Raw genomic sequence first — 20,111 nt, 5'->3', positions numbered from 1 at the left:
TGCAGAGAGCCCGTGACCGTATCCGGGTACAACAAAAGCTGCGTGTGTCGAAAAAACGTTTGTTTACGGGATGAGCAACACACCATCTTCACACGACAGGATCGACTTTCTGTCCGACGGGTAAATAAAGCCAAAGAAAGCCAGCAATGGCAGGCCTGGACGGCCGGTTAAGCAAAATGAAATAAGGGGCAGCCCAGAAAGTCAAAAGACGCGTTTTCGATTGACCGTTTGGCGATCGATCGTCAGATGTGCTTCCGATGCTGTTACACTGTGCGAGACACGGAACATTCTTCTTCTCGTGCCAACTCGTGTTTTGTACCCGCGCCCCTTTGCTTTCCGCTCACGGGTTCACATGAACGCGTCGAAAATTATGCTTTATTTTATTTAAACTTTAATCTTTTGCCCACCGTGTGAGAGGGAATGTCAAGCAGAAATATATCTTTCGTATGGATGCGTTTTGTGGTCCTGAAAAGGACCGGTTTGGGTAGATGCGAACGAACTGCGCTTCGACGCTTCGAATTACTTCGAGCTGGTGTACTTGGTGACAGCCTTCGTGCCTTCGGACACGGCGTGCTTGGCCAGCTCACCGGGCAGGAGCAGACGGACGGCCGTTTGGATTTCGCGGGACGTGATCGTCGAACGCTTGTTGTAGTGCGCCAAGCGGGATGCTTCGGCAGCGATGCGCTCGAAAATGTCGTTCACGAAGCTGTTCATGATGCTCATCGCCTTGGACGAAATGCCGGTGTCCGGGTGGACTTGCTTCAACACCTTGTAGATGTAGATAGCGTAGCTTTCCTTGCGGGTCTTCCTTTTCTTCTTCTTGTCCGACTTGGAGATGTTTTTCTGGGCTTTGCCAGACTTCTTCGCGGCTTTTCCACTGGTTTTCGGGGCCATTTTGCTTCGATTCACGCACTGATGCTCACTAACGGAGAGTCAAAACCTTTCTGATAGAGAACTACGACTCTCAGGTTCGTTTATATTCCGGTTTTCGGATCACTCTCGGGTATTCGACTTGAGTGCGTGCAGGCAGCATAACTCGGGGTATTTAATCGCACCCTGTTCAAATTTTCATTCAGAATACAAGCACTCTCCGAACAGTGAGCATCGTTGCGAACGCACTCTCATCTAAACCGAAGCTATCAACAATGTCTGGCCGTGGCAAGGGAGGCAAAGTGAAGGGAAAGGCAAAGTCCCGCTCGAACCGTGCCGGTCTGCAGTTCCCGGTTGGCCGTATCCATCGTCTGCTCCGCAAAGGCAACTATGCCGAGCGCGTCGGTGCTGGTGCACCGGTGTATTTGGCCGCCGTGATGGAATACTTGGCCGCTGAAGTGTTGGAGTTGGCAGGAAACGCTGCCCGAGACAACAAGAAAACTCGCATCATCCCGCGTCATCTGCAGCTGGCCATCCGCAACGACGAGGAATTGAACAAGCTGTTGTCCGGCGTCACCATTGCCCAAGGTGGTGTGCTGCCCAACATTCAGGCCGTGCTGCTGCCAAAGAAGACTGAGAAGAAGGCTTAAGGCTTCTCCCAATCTCTCTGCAAACTCCCCCAAAACAAACCGTCCTTTTCAGGGCGACAAATCGATTTACATAAAAGATGTTTGTTCGACCATCTCTTCTGAGCTGATATCAAACCGGCGCAGCATTACCTAATCGAAGGTAAATCCAGTGAAAAAACACAAGCAATCGCAATATGCGGGAAACCCCCTGAGAAACGTCATCACTTTTCGTGTTTTAAAATCTTTGGTCGGAGGTAGACTCCTCTGACCGTGCTGGTGGTACCGAGCAATGGATGAAAAGCTAAAAGCAGTGCCCCACCAGCAGCCTACCTGCTATCGTACCTGGAATGACCGATCCTACGAAGGAAAAATAACTTCCACTTTCCACCCAAAAGGAGCCCTGTGCAGGTACCGTACCTGGTCGAGGGTCTGAAGCTCAACAATTGTTAAGAAATTTCCCAATGCGAATGAAACAAACTAGCCCACGAATGGGCACCGAATATTTCAGTCTATTTTTAGCCCACCTGTATGCAGCCCTAATGGCAGATATTTCTTATTTTCTAAATAAACACGACGCCTACTGCGATGCATCGGGCTGAACGCTTAACGCTGATCACTACACCATCGACCCTAGCAACGAAACCCCAAACCATGCATGCAAATGAATATGGAACACAATCTTACCTTCAGTAGTGCGCAGCGCACGGCTTCACGCACTCCTTTCAAGCAATTGCGGTGCACTCAGCACAGTATTTTCACCACACACCAAGTCACTTCACTACATAGAGACGAATGTCGCCGCAAGTCGCAAAGTCTCTATAAGCAGAAACAACAACAACTTCACTACACCGCCCCTGCTTCTCTGATCTTTGCAGCAGCAGCAACAACAACAACAACAACTTTGTTTTTTAAAAGAGTATTTTTTTAGCGAACTCCGCGGAGGATTTCGCTGCCCCACGCACTGGGCGCCGTCGCGGTTCGTGCATCGTTTCACGCACGCATTTCACCAGCAAAAGCCGCCTTTTTGGCGGTAATCTTGCGCAGGATGGGACGACGCACCACGCACCGAAACATCGTCGCGATTTGGATTGTCCATCGTCCTTTCCGCACACACGCTCATGCACATTTCACCAGCAGCAGCAGCAGCAACAACAACAACAACAACAACTTTGTTTTTTAAAAGAGTTTTTTTTTAGCGAACCCCGTGGAGGATTTCGCTGCCCCACGCACTGGGCGCCGTCGCGGTTCGTGCATCGTTTCACGCACGGATTTCACCAGCAAAAGCCGCCTTTTTGGCGGTAATCTTGCGCAGGATGGGCCGACGCACCATGCACCGAAACTCCGTCACGATTTGGATTGTCCATCGTCCTTTCCGCACACACGCTCATGCACATTTCACCAGCAGCAGCAGCAGCAACAACAACAACAACAACAACTTTGTTTTTTAAAAGAGTTTTTTTTTAGCGAACCCCGTGGAGGATTTCGCTGCCCCACGCACTGGGCGCCGTCGCGGTTCGTGCATCGTTTCACGCACGCATTTCACCAGCAAAAGCCGCCTTTTTGGCGGTAATCTTGCGCAGGATGGGACGACGCACCACGCACCGAAACATCGTCGCGATTTGGATTGTCCATCGTCCTTTCCGCACACACGCTCATGCACATTTCACCAGCAGCAGCAGCAGCAACAACAACAACAACAACAACTTTGTTTTTTAAAAGAGTTTTTTTTTAGCGAACCCCGCGGAGGATTTCGCTGCCCCACGCACTGGGCGCCGTCGCGGTTCGTGCATCGTTTCACGCACGCATTTCACCAGCAAAAGCCGCCTTTTTGGCGGTAATCCTGCGCAGGATGGGCCGACGCACCACGCACCGAAACACCGTCGCGATTTGGATTGTCCATCGTCCTCTTTCCGAACACACGCTCATGCACATTTCACCAGCAGCAGCAGCAGCAGCAACAACAACAACAACAACTTTGTTTTTTAAAAGAGTTTTTTTTTAGCGAACTCCGCGGAGGATTTCGCTGCCCCACGCACTGGGCGCCGTCGCGGTTCGTGCATCGTTTCATGCACGCATTTCACCAGCAAAAGCCGCCTTTTTGGCGATAATCCTGCGCAGGATGGGCCGACGCACCACGCACCGAAACTCCGTCGCGATTTGGATTGTCCATCGTCCTTTCCGCACACACGCATACGCACATTTCACCAGCAGCAGCAGCAGCAACAACAACAACAACAACAACTTTGTTTTTTAAAAGAGTTTTTTTTTAGCGAACCCCGCGGAGGATTTCGCTGCCCCACGCACTGGGCGCCGTCGCGGTTCGTGCATCGTTTCACGCACGCATTTCACCAGCAAAAGCCGCCTTTTTGGCGATAATCCTGCGCAGGATGGGCCGACGCACCACGCACCGAAACATCGTCGCGATTTGGATTGTCCATCGTCCTTTCCGCACACACGCTCATGCACATTTCACCAGCAGCAGCAGCAGCAACAACAACAACAACAACAACTTTGTTTTTTAAAAGAGTTTTTTTTTAGCGAACCCCGCGGAGGATTTCGCTGCCCCACGCACTGGGCGCCGTCGCGGTTCGTGCATCGTTTCACGCACGCATTTCACCAGCAAAAGCCGCCTTTTTGGCGGTAATCCTGTGCAGGATGGGTCGACGCACCATGCACCGAAACACCGTCGCGATTTGGATTGTCCATCGTCCTTTCCGCACACACGCATACGCACATTTCACCAGCAGCAGCAGCAGCAACAACAACAACAACAACAACTTTGTTTTTTAAAAGAGTTTTTTTTTAGCGAACTCCGCGGAGGATTTCGCTGCCCCACGCACTGGGCGCCGTCGCGGTTCGTGCATCGTTTCATGCACGCATTTCACCAGCAAAAGCCGCCTTTTTGGCGATAATCCTGCGCAGGATGGGCCGACGCACCACGCACCGAAACATCGTCGCGATTTGGATTGTCCATCGTCCTTTCCGCACACACGCTCATGCACATTTCACCAGCAGCAGCAGCAGCAACAACAACAACAACAACAACTTTGTTTTTTAAAAGAGTTTTTTTTTAGCGAACCCCGCGGAGGATTTCGCTGCCCCACGCACTGGGCGCCGTCGCGGTTCGTGCATCGTTTCACGCACGCATTTCACCAGCAAAAGCCGCCTTTTTGGCGGTAATCCTGTGCAGGATGGGTCGACGCACCATGCACCGAAACACCGTCGCGATTTTGATTGTTCATCGTCCTCTTTCCGAACACACGCTCATGCACATTTCACCAGCAGCAGCAGCAGCAGCAACAACAACAACAACAACTTTGTTTTTTAAAAGAGTTTTTTTTAGCGAACTCCGCGGAGGATTTCGCTGCCCCACGCACTGGGCGCCGTCGCGGTTCGTGCATCGTTTCATGCACGCATTTCACCAGCAAAAGCCGCCTTTTTGGCGATAATCCTGCGCAGGATGGGCCGACGCACCACGCACCGAAACATCGTCGCGATTTGGATTGTCCATCGTCCTTTCCGCACACACGCTCATGCACATTTCACCAGCAGCAGCAGCAGCAACAACAACAACAACAACAACTTTGTTTTTTAAAAGAGTTTTTTTTTAGCGAACCCCGCGGAGGATTTCGCTGCCCCACGCACTGGGCGCCGTCGCGGTTCGTGCATCGTTTCACGCACGCATTTCACCAGCAAAAGCCGCCTTTTTGGCGGTAATCCTGTGCAGGATGGGTCGACGCACCATGCACCGAAACACCGTCGCGATTTTGATTGTTCATCGTCCTCTTTCCGAACACACGCTCATGCACATTTCACCAGCAGCAGCAGCAGCAGCAACAACAACAACAACAACTTTGTTTTTTAAAAGAGTTTTTTTTTAGCGAACTCCGCGGAGGATTTCGCTGCCCCACGCACTGGGCGCCGTCGCGGTTCGTGCATCGTTTCACGCACGCATTTCACCAGCAAAAGCCGCCTTTTTGGCGGTAATCTTGCGCAGGATGGGCCGACGCACCACGCACCTAAACACCGTCGCGATTTGGCGATTGTCCATCGTCCTTTCCGCGCACACGCATACGCACATTTCACCAGCAGCAGCAGCAGCAACAGCTATGTTTATAAAAACAATTATTTTTGGGGCGAACCCCGTGGAAGATTTCGCTGCCCCTCCGCCCGACGCACTGGGCGAGGCACCGTCGCGATTAACGCACCGTCCCGCGAAGCGCTTTTCGCACATTCACACACACACGCGCGTTTCTTCCGCCATTTTACCACCCGCACTTTTTAATGCCAATCCTGCGCAGGATTAGCCGTACGCGCACTGCTTCTTACCTCTCTGTCTCTCGACTAAGCGTCGCACTCTTTGTTCATGCTCGACATGCTCGATGTTGCTGGTTCGCGAAGGACGACAAAATGAGCCGGCGCCATCTTGAAATTGGCCCCTGTTCAACACTACTTTTAACACTACACGCACTTACACACACTAATACATCCGGATTGACGACGCGCGCGGACCAACTGTTCCAGTTGGCTGTTCGACGAGGACTGTGCCGAGCTCGGGACATTCGGTTACTAATTACCTTCAGCATACGAACGAGAGTGCCGAAAGTGGATCTCTCTCGCTAACTACCACCACTACTACTACTATTCGCGCAAATGTGGTTCTGTCTCACTACTCTCGCTACACAATCGCACACAATCGTTTCAAAGCACGAAGCAATATGAAGTCGCCACACATTTTTGCAATTCCACTACAGACATATCCATTTGCGTATGCTATTATCACCGTACAATCAGTGAAAGCAACGAAGGATACGTATGTGAATTCAGAATAGATACAGTATATGCGTACAAAAATGCAGGATTGGTGGTACATTTCATGTTAGATCTTAAAACAGAAACATATTTCGCTAGTTAGTACGACACGTAGGTGCAGAAATAGGTGCGCTGCTTAAAACTAGCCGGCCAGACACACGAACGAAGCGTGCGCTCTTCATTTGTGTGCTGCATTGGTGATCGAAATTTCTGCGAATTGTCAACCGATGCTCCCTCTCGCTCGCACACTCGGTGGCGACAAGAGGAGACTCGTTTTAGTGGAAATTTCCACCTAACGGTACCGATCGCCGTGTACGCGGTCACATTTCCTGATAACTTTTGGCACGAGCTCAGCATGCACACACACACACAGGATTACGTGCGAGAAGGAAAAAACCGACCTTTGATTTGAATACGCATGGCAACGCGAGCCCCCACCCATTTTGGAAATATTTAATCTCTATACTTCCACTAATTTACGCATTACGTTTTGTAACATTTTCAGATAATTTTTTTTCAGACTATCTAATCGGCCCGGTTACAGGGCTGTGCAACAGAATTTTGTTGTGTACGCAAACTCAAAGATGTTTTAAAAAGAGGTTTTCTTCCCAATTGGAGGATGTTGTTAATTTTATTTTATTTAGTTTAATAAATTATCAAATTTCTCACCTCGGGCCCATTTGGCTCTCATAAAAACCTATTTGGCAAAGCATATTCCAAGTCGCTTTGAGCTTTTGTTGTTGTTATTAGTTTTAACAGACCTTGAGCCTTGATGACTTCGTTCTTCTCTTAGTCTGATATATATATATATATATTGATCTTAGTGGTTGATAAGTCCCGAACCTTGGTCATTTATCACGAATGAAATGTATCGTAACAATATACGTCACGTCGTGTTTGCGTGCAGCTCCCATCTGGATCATATGCAACATATCATTTTAACATGAGTATTCTAAATTACAATGAAGCACTTCTTAATATTTTTGCGTCAGATCCCCAGTTGCTTGCTATGCATTTATGCTTTTCGTAGGCATCGCACATAATTTCGTCGAAAGTCGACGTCTTTCACAATCAGATAAAAGCAACTGATTGGATATATCTAAGGTTAAGTAGCCATCCACATTCAGGTACCACAGATTTCCCATGTTTTTTTTTCTAACTTTTTCCTCACAGACAGTATATTTGAGTCATGTCTTTCCAGTAACAGACACACACATGTTTAAATTTCATAAGGTGCCATTTAATCAGATGTAGCGGCGCCAGTCTTCTTTAGATAGGACCGGTACAAAATTACAACCCAACCAATCCCTCGTTCCCAGGAACAACTATCCAGGTTGCGGGTAAATAAAGTTAAAAGGCCCAGAATTTGCTGGCCAATATCTCTTGATGTTGTGCTTGTGTCATGGGTTATTGAAATACAGAGGATTTGAAAAAAATATTGACCCTACTAAAAATCTTCTCGGTTACCTGGTTTGATAAAAATTTCTCTATTTAAACTGAGAAGTAAACAACATAGCACAACAACAGCAATTACTCCTGAAACAATCTCGCATTTCTTTTAGTGAAAAATAAAACATGAAAAATTGCAGCGAATCAAGCAGTAAACTTTAACTTTAAAATATTTATAAGCTACTGTAAAGCATGGTATTGTTTTAGAAAATAATGCTGCTATTTTCGTGGATTGAACGACCATTTCTGGTCTTCCTTGATTTGTATTCATCAGGATAGTGAGTCGCTCACTTGGCACTTGGAAGCGTTGGAGCGGCCCGGTGGTTTGATGGTAGCGACCCTAGCGATCTTCACACGATCGGACCTGACAAAAATCCCATCCGGATCAATCACCCGTACTCAGGACTGACTATCCAGCTTCGGGTAAATAAAGATACAGAAAACCAGAAATGGCAGGTTCAGACCTCTTAGAAGAAGTGAGTGCTGCGTACGGGGGTACGGCTCGAATAGGTCGTTTAAGAAACCGTTCCCCGTTCTGTATCACCGACCAAAATTAAAATCTTTTTGAAAATCTTGTAAAGGATCCGACTGAAAATGCAAGAAAACGCGCGAATACCCAAGGACAACACATAAAAACATTCACAAATTGCGCGTCTGTGGACGTCGATCCGTGTAAAAAACTTCCATTTGGTAAAATCATAGTATGCATGGAAAAATAAATTGTTGGCGAGGGAATCATAGAAGGCGTTGAAAGATAGCAGTTTAAAGAAGAGCTGGGAAATCAAAACGCTCCACTTAAAAACTTGATCCAAGGGTGTTGGAAATAATGTTACCATGGAAACGTTATGAGTCGCCTCCAACTAAAATTTGTATAGCGATAATTTTCAGATAATTCTTCTATTTTTCGGATGAAATAAATTAAGCTCGCTGCCCAAATGCGTGAAATATTTAATGTTTGTTTTAAAAAAGACTAGCAATTGTGTGAAATGCTTCACAATTGGTTTTAAAACGGTCAATGTTTTAGCTTTGCAATAAAATGACTACATAATACAGTTGAATTGCGGATTCTTGTGCCATCACACACATTCCCGAACACCGTAGCACGTTCATCATACTACGGAGTATTGACACACTCACAGTAGCTGAACCGTCCACAGGATCGACGCGATGCTCATCGCTTCTTCTTCTTCTTCTTGGCTTCGAAGACGCTCGGCTGCGTGATACGTTTACCTCGGGACACAGTTGTACCCCATAGACGGTAGATGAGGCTAAGGATTCGACTCACAACCTTACGTTGAACGACACACTTCATAGCGATCGGAATCATAGGAAAGAATATTTTGATGCAAAGAATGTGTGGTCCTGATAAGGACCGTTTGTTGAGATGAGCGTCGAACGTGCGTCGGCTGGCGGGTTTAACCTCCGAAACCGTACAGAGTGCGACCCTGGCGCTTCAGCGCGTACACTACGTCCATCGCGGTGACGGTTTTGCGCTTGGCGTGTTCGGTATAGGTGACCGCATCGCGGATAACATTCTCCAGGAACACTTTCAGCACGCCACGCGTTTCTTCGTAGATGAGACCGGAGATACGCTTCACTCCTCCACGGCGGGCCAGACGGCGGATGGCCGGCTTGGTGATGCCCTGGATGTTGTCGCGCAGCACTTTGCGATGACGCTTGGCTCCACCTTTACCCAGACCTTTGCCTCCTTTTCCTCGTCCAGTCATTTCGATGTCGATGCGTACCGTGTGTACCAACCGTACTGTGCAAGAGTTCACGAGTAACAATAAGGCTACGCACAATGTTTCGCTCTTTTATACACTTACCCGCAGCACACGCACACGCTCTCACACCACTGGTACACGATCGGATCGGAGTATGTGTGTGCGTGGAGCGAGGTTATAAAAATGACGATCTGGCCTCGCATACCCACATTCCGAACCTATCGTCGACACAACACAGACGTCTTTACGTTCCACTAATAAAACCGCCGAACCAGTGAAATGGCCCGTACGAAGCAAACTGCCCGTAAGTCGACCGGAGGTAAGGCTCCGCGCAAGCAGCTGGCCACCAAGGCTGCTCGCAAGAGTGCCCCGGCCACCGGAGGAGTGAAGAAGCCGCATCGTTACCGTCCGGGAACCGTAGCCCTGCGTGAGATCCGTCGCTACCAGAAATCGACCGAGCTGCTGATCCGCAAGCTGCCCTTCCAGCGTCTGGTGCGTGAAATTGCCCAGGACTTCAAGACCGATCTGCGCTTCCAGAGCTCGGCCGTGATGGCCCTGCAGGAGGCCAGCGAGGCGTACCTTGTCGGCCTGTTCGAGGACACCAACTTGTGCGCCATTCATGCGAAGCGCGTCACCATCATGCCGAAAGACATTCAGCTGGCTCGTCGCATCCGCGGAGAGCGTGCCTAAATCTTCGCCCGTATCCCCCCCCCCGGGGCTCCTCTTCCATCGATCGTCGAGGGGCTTCACTCAAACGGTCCTTCTCAGGACCACCACAAATGTTAACCAAAAAGATATGTGTCGATTTGTCCGTACCTTCTTCCGTCCGTAGTGGCTCGTTAGTGGTGATGGTATTGAAACAATTTCGTATGCGTTTATGTCGCCCGGTCGGTGCAGAGAGCCCGTGACCGTATCCGGGTACAACAAAAGCTGCGTGTGTCGAAAAAACGTTTGTTTACGCGATGAGCAACACACCATCTTCACACGACAGGATCGACTTTCTGTCCGACGGGTAAATAAAGCCAAAGAAAGCCAGCAATGGCAGGCCTGGACGGCCGGTTAAGCAAAATGAAATAAGGGGCAGCCCAGAAAGTCAAAAGACGCGTTTTCGATTGACCGTTTGGCGATCGATCGTCAGAAGATGTGCTTCCGATGCTGTTACACTGTGCGAGACACGGAACATTCTTCTTCTCGTGCCAACTCGTGTTTTGTACCCGCGCCCCTTTGCTTTCCGCTCACGGGTTCACATGAACGCGTCGAAAATTATGCTTTATTTTATTTAAACTTTAATCTTTTGCCCACCGTGTGAGAGGGAATGTCAAGCAGAAATATATCTTTCGTATGGATGCGTTTTGTGGTCCTGAAAAGGACCGGTTTGGGTAGATGCGAACGAACTGCGCTTCGACGCTTCGAATTACTTCGAGCTGGTGTACTTGGTGACAGCCTTCGTGCCTTCGGACACGGCGTGCTTGGCCAGCTCACCGGGCAGGAGCAGACGGACGGCCGTTTGGATTTCGCGGGACGTGATCGTCGAACGCTTGTTGTAGTGCGCCAAGCGGGATGCTTCGGCAGCGATGCGCTCGAAAATGTCGTTCACGAAGCTGTTCATGATGCTCATCGCCTTGGACGAAATGCCGGTGTCCGGGTGGACTTGCTTCAACACCTTGTAGATGTAGATAGCGTAGCTTTCCTTGCGGGTCTTCCTTTTCTTCTTCTTGTCCGACTTGGAGATGTTTTTCTGGGCTTTGCCAGACTTCTTCGCGGCTTTTCCACTGGTTTTCGGGGCCATTTTGCTTCGATTCACGCACTGATGCTCACTAACGGAGAGTCAAAACCTTTCTGATAGAGAACTACGACTCTCAGGTTCGTTTATATTCCGGTTTTCGGATCACTCTCGGGTATTCGACTTGAGTGCGTGCAGGCAGCATAACTCGGGGTATTTAATCGCACCCTGTTCAAATTTTCATTCAGAATACAAGCACTCTCCGAACAGTGAGCATCGTTGCGAACGCACTCTCATCTAAACCGAAGCTATCAACAATGTCTGGCCGTGGCAAGGGAGGCAAAGTGAAGGGAAAGGCAAAGTCCCGCTCGAACCGTGCCGGTCTGCAGTTCCCGGTTGGCCGTATCCATCGTCTGCTCCGCAAAGGCAACTATGCCGAGCGCGTCGGTGCTGGTGCACCGGTGTATTTGGCCGCCGTGATGGAATACTTGGCCGCTGAAGTGTTGGAGTTGGCAGGAAACGCTGCCCGAGACAACAAGAAAACTCGCATCATCCCGCGTCATCTGCAGCTGGCCATCCGCAACGACGAGGAATTGAACAAGCTGTTGTCCGGCGTCACCATTGCCCAAGGTGGTGTGCTGCCCAACATTCAGGCCGTGCTGCTGCCAAAGAAGACTGAGAAGAAGGCTTAAGGCTTCTCCCAATCTCTCTGCAAACCCCCCCAAAACAAACCGTCCTTTTCAGGGCGACAAATCGATTTACATAAAAGATGTTTGTTCGACCATCTCTTCTGAGCTGATATCAAACCGGCGCAGCATTACCTAATCGAAGGTAAATCCAGTGAAAAAACACAAGCAATCGCAATATGCGGGAAACCCCCTGAGAAACGTCATCACTTTTCGTGTTTTAAAATCTTTGGTCGGAAGTAGACTCCTCTGACCGTGCTGGTGGTACCGAGCAATGGATGAAAAGCTAAAAGCAGTGCCCCACCAGCAGCCTACCTGCTATCGTACCTGGAATGACCGATCCTACGAAGGAAAAATAACTTCCACTTTCCACCCAAAAGGAGCCCTGTACAGGTACCGTACCTGGTCGAGGGTCTGAAGCGCAACAATTGTTAAGAAAATTCCCAATGCGAATGAAACAAATTAGCCCACGAATGGGCACCGAATATTTCAGTCTATTTTTAGCCCACCTGTATGCAGCCCTAATGGCAGATATTTCTTATTTTCTAAATAAACACGACGCCTACTGCGATGCATCGGGCTGAACGCTTAACGCTGATCACTACACCATCGACCCTAGCAACGAAACCCCAAACCATGCATGCAAATGAATATGGAACACAATCTTACCTTCAGTAGTGCGCAGCGCACGGCTTCACGCACTCCTTTCAAGCAATTGCGGTGCACTCAGCACAGTATTTTCACCACACACCAAGTCACTTCACTACATAGAGACGAATGTCGCCGCAAGTCGCAAAGTCTCTATAAGCAGAAACAACAACAACTTCACTACACCGCCCCTGCTTCTCTGATCTTTGCAGCAGCAGCAACAACAACAACAACAACTTTGTTTTTTAAAAGAGTATTTTTTTAGCGAACCCCGCGGAGGATTTCGCTGCCCCACGCACTGGGCGCCGTCGCGGTTCGTGCATCGTTTCACGCACGCATTTCACCAGCAAAAGCCGCCTTTTTGGCGGTAATCTTGCGCAGGATGGGACGACGCACCACGCACCGAAACATCGTCGCGATTTGGATTGTCCATCGTCCTTTCCGCACACACGCTCATGCACATTTCACCAGCAGCAGCAGCAGCAACAACAACAACAACAACAACTTTGTTTTTTAAAAGAGTTTTTTTTTAGCGAACCCCGTGGAGGATTTCGCTGCCCCACGCACTGGGCGCCGTCGCGGTTCGTGCATCGTTTCACGCACGGATTTCACCAGCAAAAGCCGCCTTTTTGGCGGTAATCTTGCGCAGGATGGGCCGACGCACCATGCACCGAAACTCCGTCACGATTTGGATTGTCCATCGTCCTTTCCGCACACACGCTCATGCACATTTCACCAGCAGCAGCAGCAGCAACAACAACAACAACAACAACTTTGTTTTTTAAAAGAGTTTTTTTTTAGCGAACCCCGTGGAGGATTTCGCTGCCCCACGCACTGGGCGCCGTCGCGGTTCGTGCATCGTTTCACGCACGCATTTCACCAGCAAAAGCCGCCTTTTTGGCGGTAATCCTGCGCAGGATGGGACGACGCACCACGCACCGAAACATCGTCGCGATTTGGATTGTCCATCGTCCTTTCCGCACACACGCTCATGCACATTTCACCAGCAGCAGCAGCAGCAACAACAACAACAACAACAACTTTGTTTTTTAAAAGAGTTTTTTTTTAGCGAACCCCGTGGAGGATTTCGCTGCCCCACGCACTGGGCGCCGTCGCGGTTCGTGCATCGTTTCACGCACGCATTTCACCAGCAAAAGCCGCCTTTTTGGCGGTAATCCTGCGCAGGATGGGACGACGCACCACGCACCGAAACATCGTCGCGATTTGGATTGTCCATCGTCCTTTCCGCACACACGCTCATGCACATTTCACCAGCAGCAGCAGCAGCAACAACAACAACAACAACTTTGTTTTTTAAAAGAGTTTTTTTTTAGCGAACCCCGCGGAGGATTTCGCTGCCCCACGCACTGGGCGCCGTCGCGGTTCGTGCATCGTTTCACGCACGCATTTCACCAGCAAAAGCCGCCTTTTTGGCGGTAATCCTGCGCAGGATGGGACGACGCACCACGCACCGAAACATCGTCGCGATTTGGATTGTCCATCGTCCTTTCCGCACACACGCTCATGCACATTTCACCAGCAGCAGCAGCAGCAACAACAACAACAACAACAACTTTGTTTTTTAAAAGAGTTTTTTTTAGCGAACCCCGCGGAGGATTTCGCTGCCCCACGCACTGGGCGCCGTCGCGGTTCGTGCATCGTTTCATGCACGCATTTCACCAGCAAAAGCCGCCTTTTTGGCGGTAATCCTGCGCAGCCGACGCACCACGCACCGAAACACCGTCGCGATTTGGATTGTCCATTGTCCTCTTTCCGAACACACGCTCAAGCACATTTCACCAGCAGCAGCAGCAGCAACAACAACAACAACAACAACTTTGTTTTTTAAAAGAGTTTTTTTTTAGCGAACCCCGTGGAGGATTTCGCTGCCCCACGCACTGGGCGCCGTCGCGGTTCGTGCATCGTTTCATGCACGCATTTCACCAGCAAAAGCCGCCTTTTTGGCGATAATCCTGCGCAGGATGGGCCGACGCACCACGCACCGAAACACCGTCGCGATTTGGATTGTCCATCGTCCTTTCCGCACACACGCATACGCACATTTCACCAGCAGCAGCAGCAGCAGCAACAACAACAACAACAACAACTTTGTTTTTTAAAAGAGTTTTTTTTTAGCGAACCCCGCGGAGGATTTCGCTGCCCCACGCACTGGGCGCCGTCGCGGTTCGTGCATCGTTTCACGCACGCATTTCACCAGCAAAAGCCGCCTTTTTGGCGGTAATCCTGTGCAGGATGGGTCGACGCACCATGCACCGAAACACCGTCGCGATTTTGATTGTTCATCGTCCTCTTTCCGAACACACGCTCATGCACATTTCACCAGCAGCAGCAGCAGCAGCAACAACAACAACAACAACTTTGTTTTTTAAAAGAGTTTTTTTTTAGCGAACTCCGCGGAGGATTTCGCTGCCCCACGCACTGGGCGCCGTCGCGGTTCGTGCATCGTTTCACGCACGCATTTCACCAGCAAAAGCCGCCTTTTTGGCGGTAATCTTGCGCAGGATGGGCCGACGCACCACGCACCTAAACACCGTCGCGATTTGGCGATTGTCCATCGTCCTTTCCGCGCACACGCATACGCACATTTCACCAGCAGCAGCAGCAGCAACAGCTATGTTTATAAAAACAATTATTTTTGGGGCGAACCCCGTGGAAGATTTCGCTGCCCCTCCGCCCGACGCACTGGGCGAGGCACCGTCGCGATTAACGCACCGTCCCGCGAAGCGCTTTTCGCACATTCACACACACACGCGCGTTTCTTCCGCCATTTTACCACCCGCACTTTTTAATGCCAATCCTGCGCAGGATTAGCCGTACGCGCACTGCTTCTTACCTCTCTGTCTCTCGACTAAGCGTCGCACTCTTTGTTCATGCTCGACATGCTCGATGTTGCTGGTTCGCGAAGGACGACAAAATGAGCCGGCGCCATCTTGAAATTGGCCCCTGTTCAACACTACTTTTAACACTACACGCACTTACACACACTAATACATCCGGATTGACGACGCGCGCGGACCAACTGTTCCAGTTGGCTGTTCGACGAGGACTGTGCCGAGCTCGGGACATTCGGTTACTAATTACCTTCAGCATACGAACGAGAGTGCCGAAAGTGGATCTCTCTCGCTAACTACCACCACTACTACTACTATTCGCGCAAATGTGGTTCTGTCTCACTACTCTCGCTACACAATCGCACACAATCGTTTCAAAGCACGAAGCAATATGAAGTCGCCACACATTTTTGCAATTCCACTACAGACATATCCATTTGCGTATGCTATTATCACCGTACAATCAGTGAAAGCAACGAAGGATACGTATGTGAATTCAGAATAGATACAGTATATGCGTACAAAAATGCAGGATTGGTGGTACATTTCATGTTAGATCTTAAAACAGAAACATATTTCGCTAGTTAGTACGACACGTAGGTGCAGAAATAGGTGCGCTGCTTAAAACTAGCCGGCCAGACACACGAACGAAGCGTGCGCTCTTCATTTGTGTGCTGCATTGGTGATCGAAATTTCTGCGAATTGTCAACCGATGCTCCCTCTCGCTCGCACACTCGGTGGCGACAAGAGGAGACTCGTTTTAGTGGAAATTTCCACCTAACGGTACCGATCGCCGTGTACGCGGTCACATTTCCTGATAACTTTTGGCACGAGCTCAGCATGCACACACACACACACAGGATTACGTGCGAGAAGGAAAAAACCGACCTTTGATTTGAATACGCATGGCAACGCGAGCCCCCACCCATTTTGGAAATATTTAATCTCTATACTTCCACTAATTTACGCATTACGTTTTGTAACATTTTCAGATAATTTTTTTTCAGACTATCTAATCGGCCCGGTTACAGGGCTGTGCAACAGAATTTTGTTGTGTACGCAAACTCAAAGATGTTTTAAAAAGAGGTTTTCTTCCCAATTGGAGGATGTTGTTAATTTTATTTTATTTAGTTTAATAAATTATCAAATTTCTCACCTCGGGCCCATTTGGCTCTCATAAAAACCTATTTGGCAAAGCATATTCCAAGTCGCTTTGAGCTTTTGTTGTTGTTATTAGTTTTAACAGACCTTGAGCCTTGATGACTTCGTTCTTCTCTTAGTCTGATATATATATATATATATTGATCTTAGTGGTTGATAAGTCCCGAACCTTGGTCATTTATCACGAATGAAATGTATCGTAACAATATACGTCACGTCGTGTTTGCGTGCAGCTCCCATCTGGATCATATGCAACATATCATTTTAACATGAGTATTCTAAATTACAATGAAGCACTTCTTAATATTTTTGCGTCAGATCCCCAGTTGCTTGCTATGCATTTATGCTTTTCGTAGGCATCGCACATAATTTCGTCGAAAGTCGACGTCTTTCACAATCAGATAAAAGCAACTGATTGGATATATCTAAGGTTAAGTAGCCATCCACATTCAGGTACCACAGATTTCCCATGTTTTTTTTTCTAACTTTTTCCTCACAGACAGTATATTTGAGTCATGTCTTTCCAGTAACAGACACACACATGTTTAAATTTCATAAGGTGCCATTTAATCAGATGTAGCGGCGCCAGTCTTCTTTAGATAGGACCGGTACAAAATTACAACCCAACCAATCCCTCGTTCCCAGGAACAACTATCCAGGTTGCGGGTAAATAAAGTTAAAAGGCCCAGAATTTGCTGGCCAATATCTCTTGATGTTGTGCTTGTGTCATGGGTTATTGAAATACAGAGGATTTGAAAAAAATATTGACCCTACTAAAAATCTTCTCGGTTACCTGGTTTGATAAAAATTTCTCTATTTAAACTGAGAAGTAAACAACATAGCACAACAACAGCAATTACTCCTGAAACAATCTCGCATTTCTTTTAGTGAAAAATAAAACATGAAAAATTGCAGCGAATCAAGCAGTAAACTTTAACTTTAAAATATTTATAAGCTACTGTAAAGCATGGTATTGTTTTAGAAAATAATGCTGCTATTTTCGTGGATTGAACGACCATTTCTGGTCTTCCTTGATTTGTATTCATCAGGATAGTGAGTCGCTCACTTGGCACTTGGAAGCGTTGGAGCGGCCCGGTGGTTTGATGGTAGCGACCCTAGCGATCTTCACACGATCGGACCTGACAAAAATCCCATCCGGATCAATCACCCGTACTCAGGACTGACTATCCAGCTTCGGGTAAATAAAGATACAGAAAACCAGAAATGGCAGGTTCAGACCTCTTAGAAGAAGTGAGTGCTGCGTACGGGGGTACGGCTCGAATAGGTCGTTTAAGAAACCGTTCCCCGTTCTGTATCACCGACCAAAATTAAAATCTTTTTGAAAATCTTGTAAAGGATCCGACTGAAAATGCAAGAAAACGCGCGAATACCCAAGGACAACACATAAAAACATTCACAAATTGCGCGTCTGTGGACGTCGATCCGTGTAAAAAACTTCCATTTGGTAAAATCATAGTATGCATGGAAAAATAAATTGTTGGCGAGGGAATCATAGAAGGCGTTGAAAGATAGCAGTTTAAAGAAGAGCTGGGAAATCAAAACGCTCCACTTAAAAACTTGATCCAAGGGTGTTGGAAATAATGTTACCATGGAAACGTTATGAGTCGCCTCCAACTAAAATTTGTATAGCGATAATTTTCAGATAATTCTTCTATTTTTCGGATGAAATAAATTAAGCTCGCTGCCCAAATGCGTGAAATATTTAATGTTTGTTTTAAAAAAGACTAGCAATTGTGTGAAATGCTTCACAATTGGTTTTAAAACGGTCAATGTTTTAGCTTTGCAATAAAATGACTACATAATACAGTTGAATTGCGGATTCTTGTGCCATCACACACATTCCCGAACACCGTAGCACGTTCATCATACTACGGAGTATTGACACACTCACAGTAGCTGAACCGTCCACAGGATCGACGCGATGCTCATCGCTTCTTCTTCTTCTTCTTGGCTTCGAAGACGCTCGGCTGCGTGATACGTTTACCTCGGGACACAGTTGTACCCCATAGACGGTAGATGAGGCTAAGGATTCGACTCACAACCTTACGTTGAACGACACACTTCATAGCGATCGGAATCATAGGAAAGAATATTTTGATGCAAAGAATGTGTGGTCCTGATAAGGACCGTTTGTTGAGATGAGCGTCGAACGTGCGTCGGCTGGCGGGTTTAACCTCCGAAACCGTACAGAGTGCGACCCTGGCGCTTCAGCGCGTACACTACGTCCATCGCGGTGACGGTTTTGCGCTTGGCGTGTTCGGTATAGGTGACCGCATCGCGGATAACATTCTCCAGGAACACTTTCAGCACGCCACGCGTTTCTTCGTAGATGAGACCGGAGATACGCTTCACTCCTCCACGGCGGGCCAGACGGCGGATGGCCGGCTTGGTGATGCCCTGGATGTTGTCGCGCAGCACTTTGCGATGACGCTTGGCTCCACCTTTACCCAGACCTTTGCCTCCTTTTCCTCGTCCAGTCATTTCGATGTCGATGCGTACCGTGTGTACCAACCGTACTGTGCAAGAGTTCACGAGTAACAATAAGGCTACGCACAATGTTTCGCTCTTTTATACACTTACCCGCAGCACACGCACACGCTCTCACACCACTGGTACACGATCGGATCGGAGTATGTGTGTGCGTGGAGCGAGGTTATAAAAATGACGATCTGGCCTCGCATACCCACATTCCGAACCTATCGTCGACACAACACAGACGTCTTTACGTTCCACTAATAAAACCGCCGAACCAGTGAAATGGCCCGTACGAAGCAAACTGCCCGTAAGTCGACCGGAGGTAAGGCTCCGCGCAAGCAGCTGGCCACCAAGGCTGCTCGCAAGAGTGCCCCGGCCACCGGAGGAGTGAAGAAGCCGCATCGTTACCGTCCGGGAACCGTAGCCCTGCGTGAGATCCGTCGCTACCAGAAATCGACCGAGCTGCTGATCCGCAAGCTGCCCTTCCAGCGTCTGGTGCGTGAAATTGCCCAGGACTTCAAGACCGATCTGCGCTTCCAGAGCTCGGCCGTGATGGCCCTGCAGGAGGCCAGCGAGGCGTACCTTGTCGGCCTGTTCGAGGACACCAACTTGTGCGCCATTCATGCGAAGCGCGTCACCATCATGCCGAAAGACATTCAGCTGGCTCGTCGCATCCGCGGAGAGCGTGCCTAAATCTTCGCCCGTATCCCCCCCCCCGGGGCTCCTCTTCCATCGATCGTCGAGGGGCTTCACTCAAACGGTCCTTCTCAGGACCACCACAAATGTTAACCAAAAAGATATGTGTCGATTTGTCCGTACCTTCTTCCGTCCGTAGTGGCTCGTTAGTGGTGATGGTATTGAAACAATTTCGTATGCGTTTATGTCGCCCGGTCGGTGCAGAGAGCCCGTGACCGTATCCGGGTACAACAAAAGCTGCGTGTGTCGAAAAAACGTTTGTTTACGCGATGAGCAACACACCATCTTCACACGACAGGATCGACTTTCTGTCCGACGGGTAAATAAAGCCAAAGAAAGCCAGCAATGGCAGGCCTGGACGGCCG

General features: G+C 48.8%; 1 protein-coding gene across 1 annotated transcript; it reads left to right on the top strand.

The window, feature by feature from the left end:
* Positions 1-9,763: 9,763 nt before the first annotated feature.
* LOC128297204 (histone H3-like) lies at positions 9,764-19,743 on the top strand. Its single transcript, XM_053032808.1, has 2 exons — positions 9,764-10,162; positions 19,333-19,743. The coding sequence occupies exons 1-2, from the start codon at positions 9,764-9,766 to the stop codon at positions 19,741-19,743; spliced, it is 810 nt and encodes a 269-aa protein (XP_052888768.1).
* Positions 19,744-20,111: the final 368 nt, after the last annotated feature.

This window comes from Anopheles moucheti, chromosome 2 (genome assembly GCF_943734755.1).
Source record: "Anopheles moucheti chromosome 2, idAnoMoucSN_F20_07, whole genome shotgun sequence".
NCBI lineage: Eukaryota > Metazoa > Arthropoda > Insecta > Diptera > Culicidae > Anopheles > Anopheles moucheti.
This window is presented reverse-complemented; position numbering and strand designations above follow the sequence as displayed.

Excerpts from the sequence above, each read along its gene's own strand:
- LOC128297204 (XM_053032808.1), top strand. The coding sequence starts at position 9,764 with ATGGCCCGTACGAAGCAAACTGCCCGTAAGTCGACCGGAGGTAAGGCT. Across the intron at positions 10,163-19,332 it reads TGGCTCGTCGCATCCGCGGA|ATGGCCCGTACGAAGCAAAC; the intron begins GAGCGTGCCTAA and ends CGAACCAGTGAA.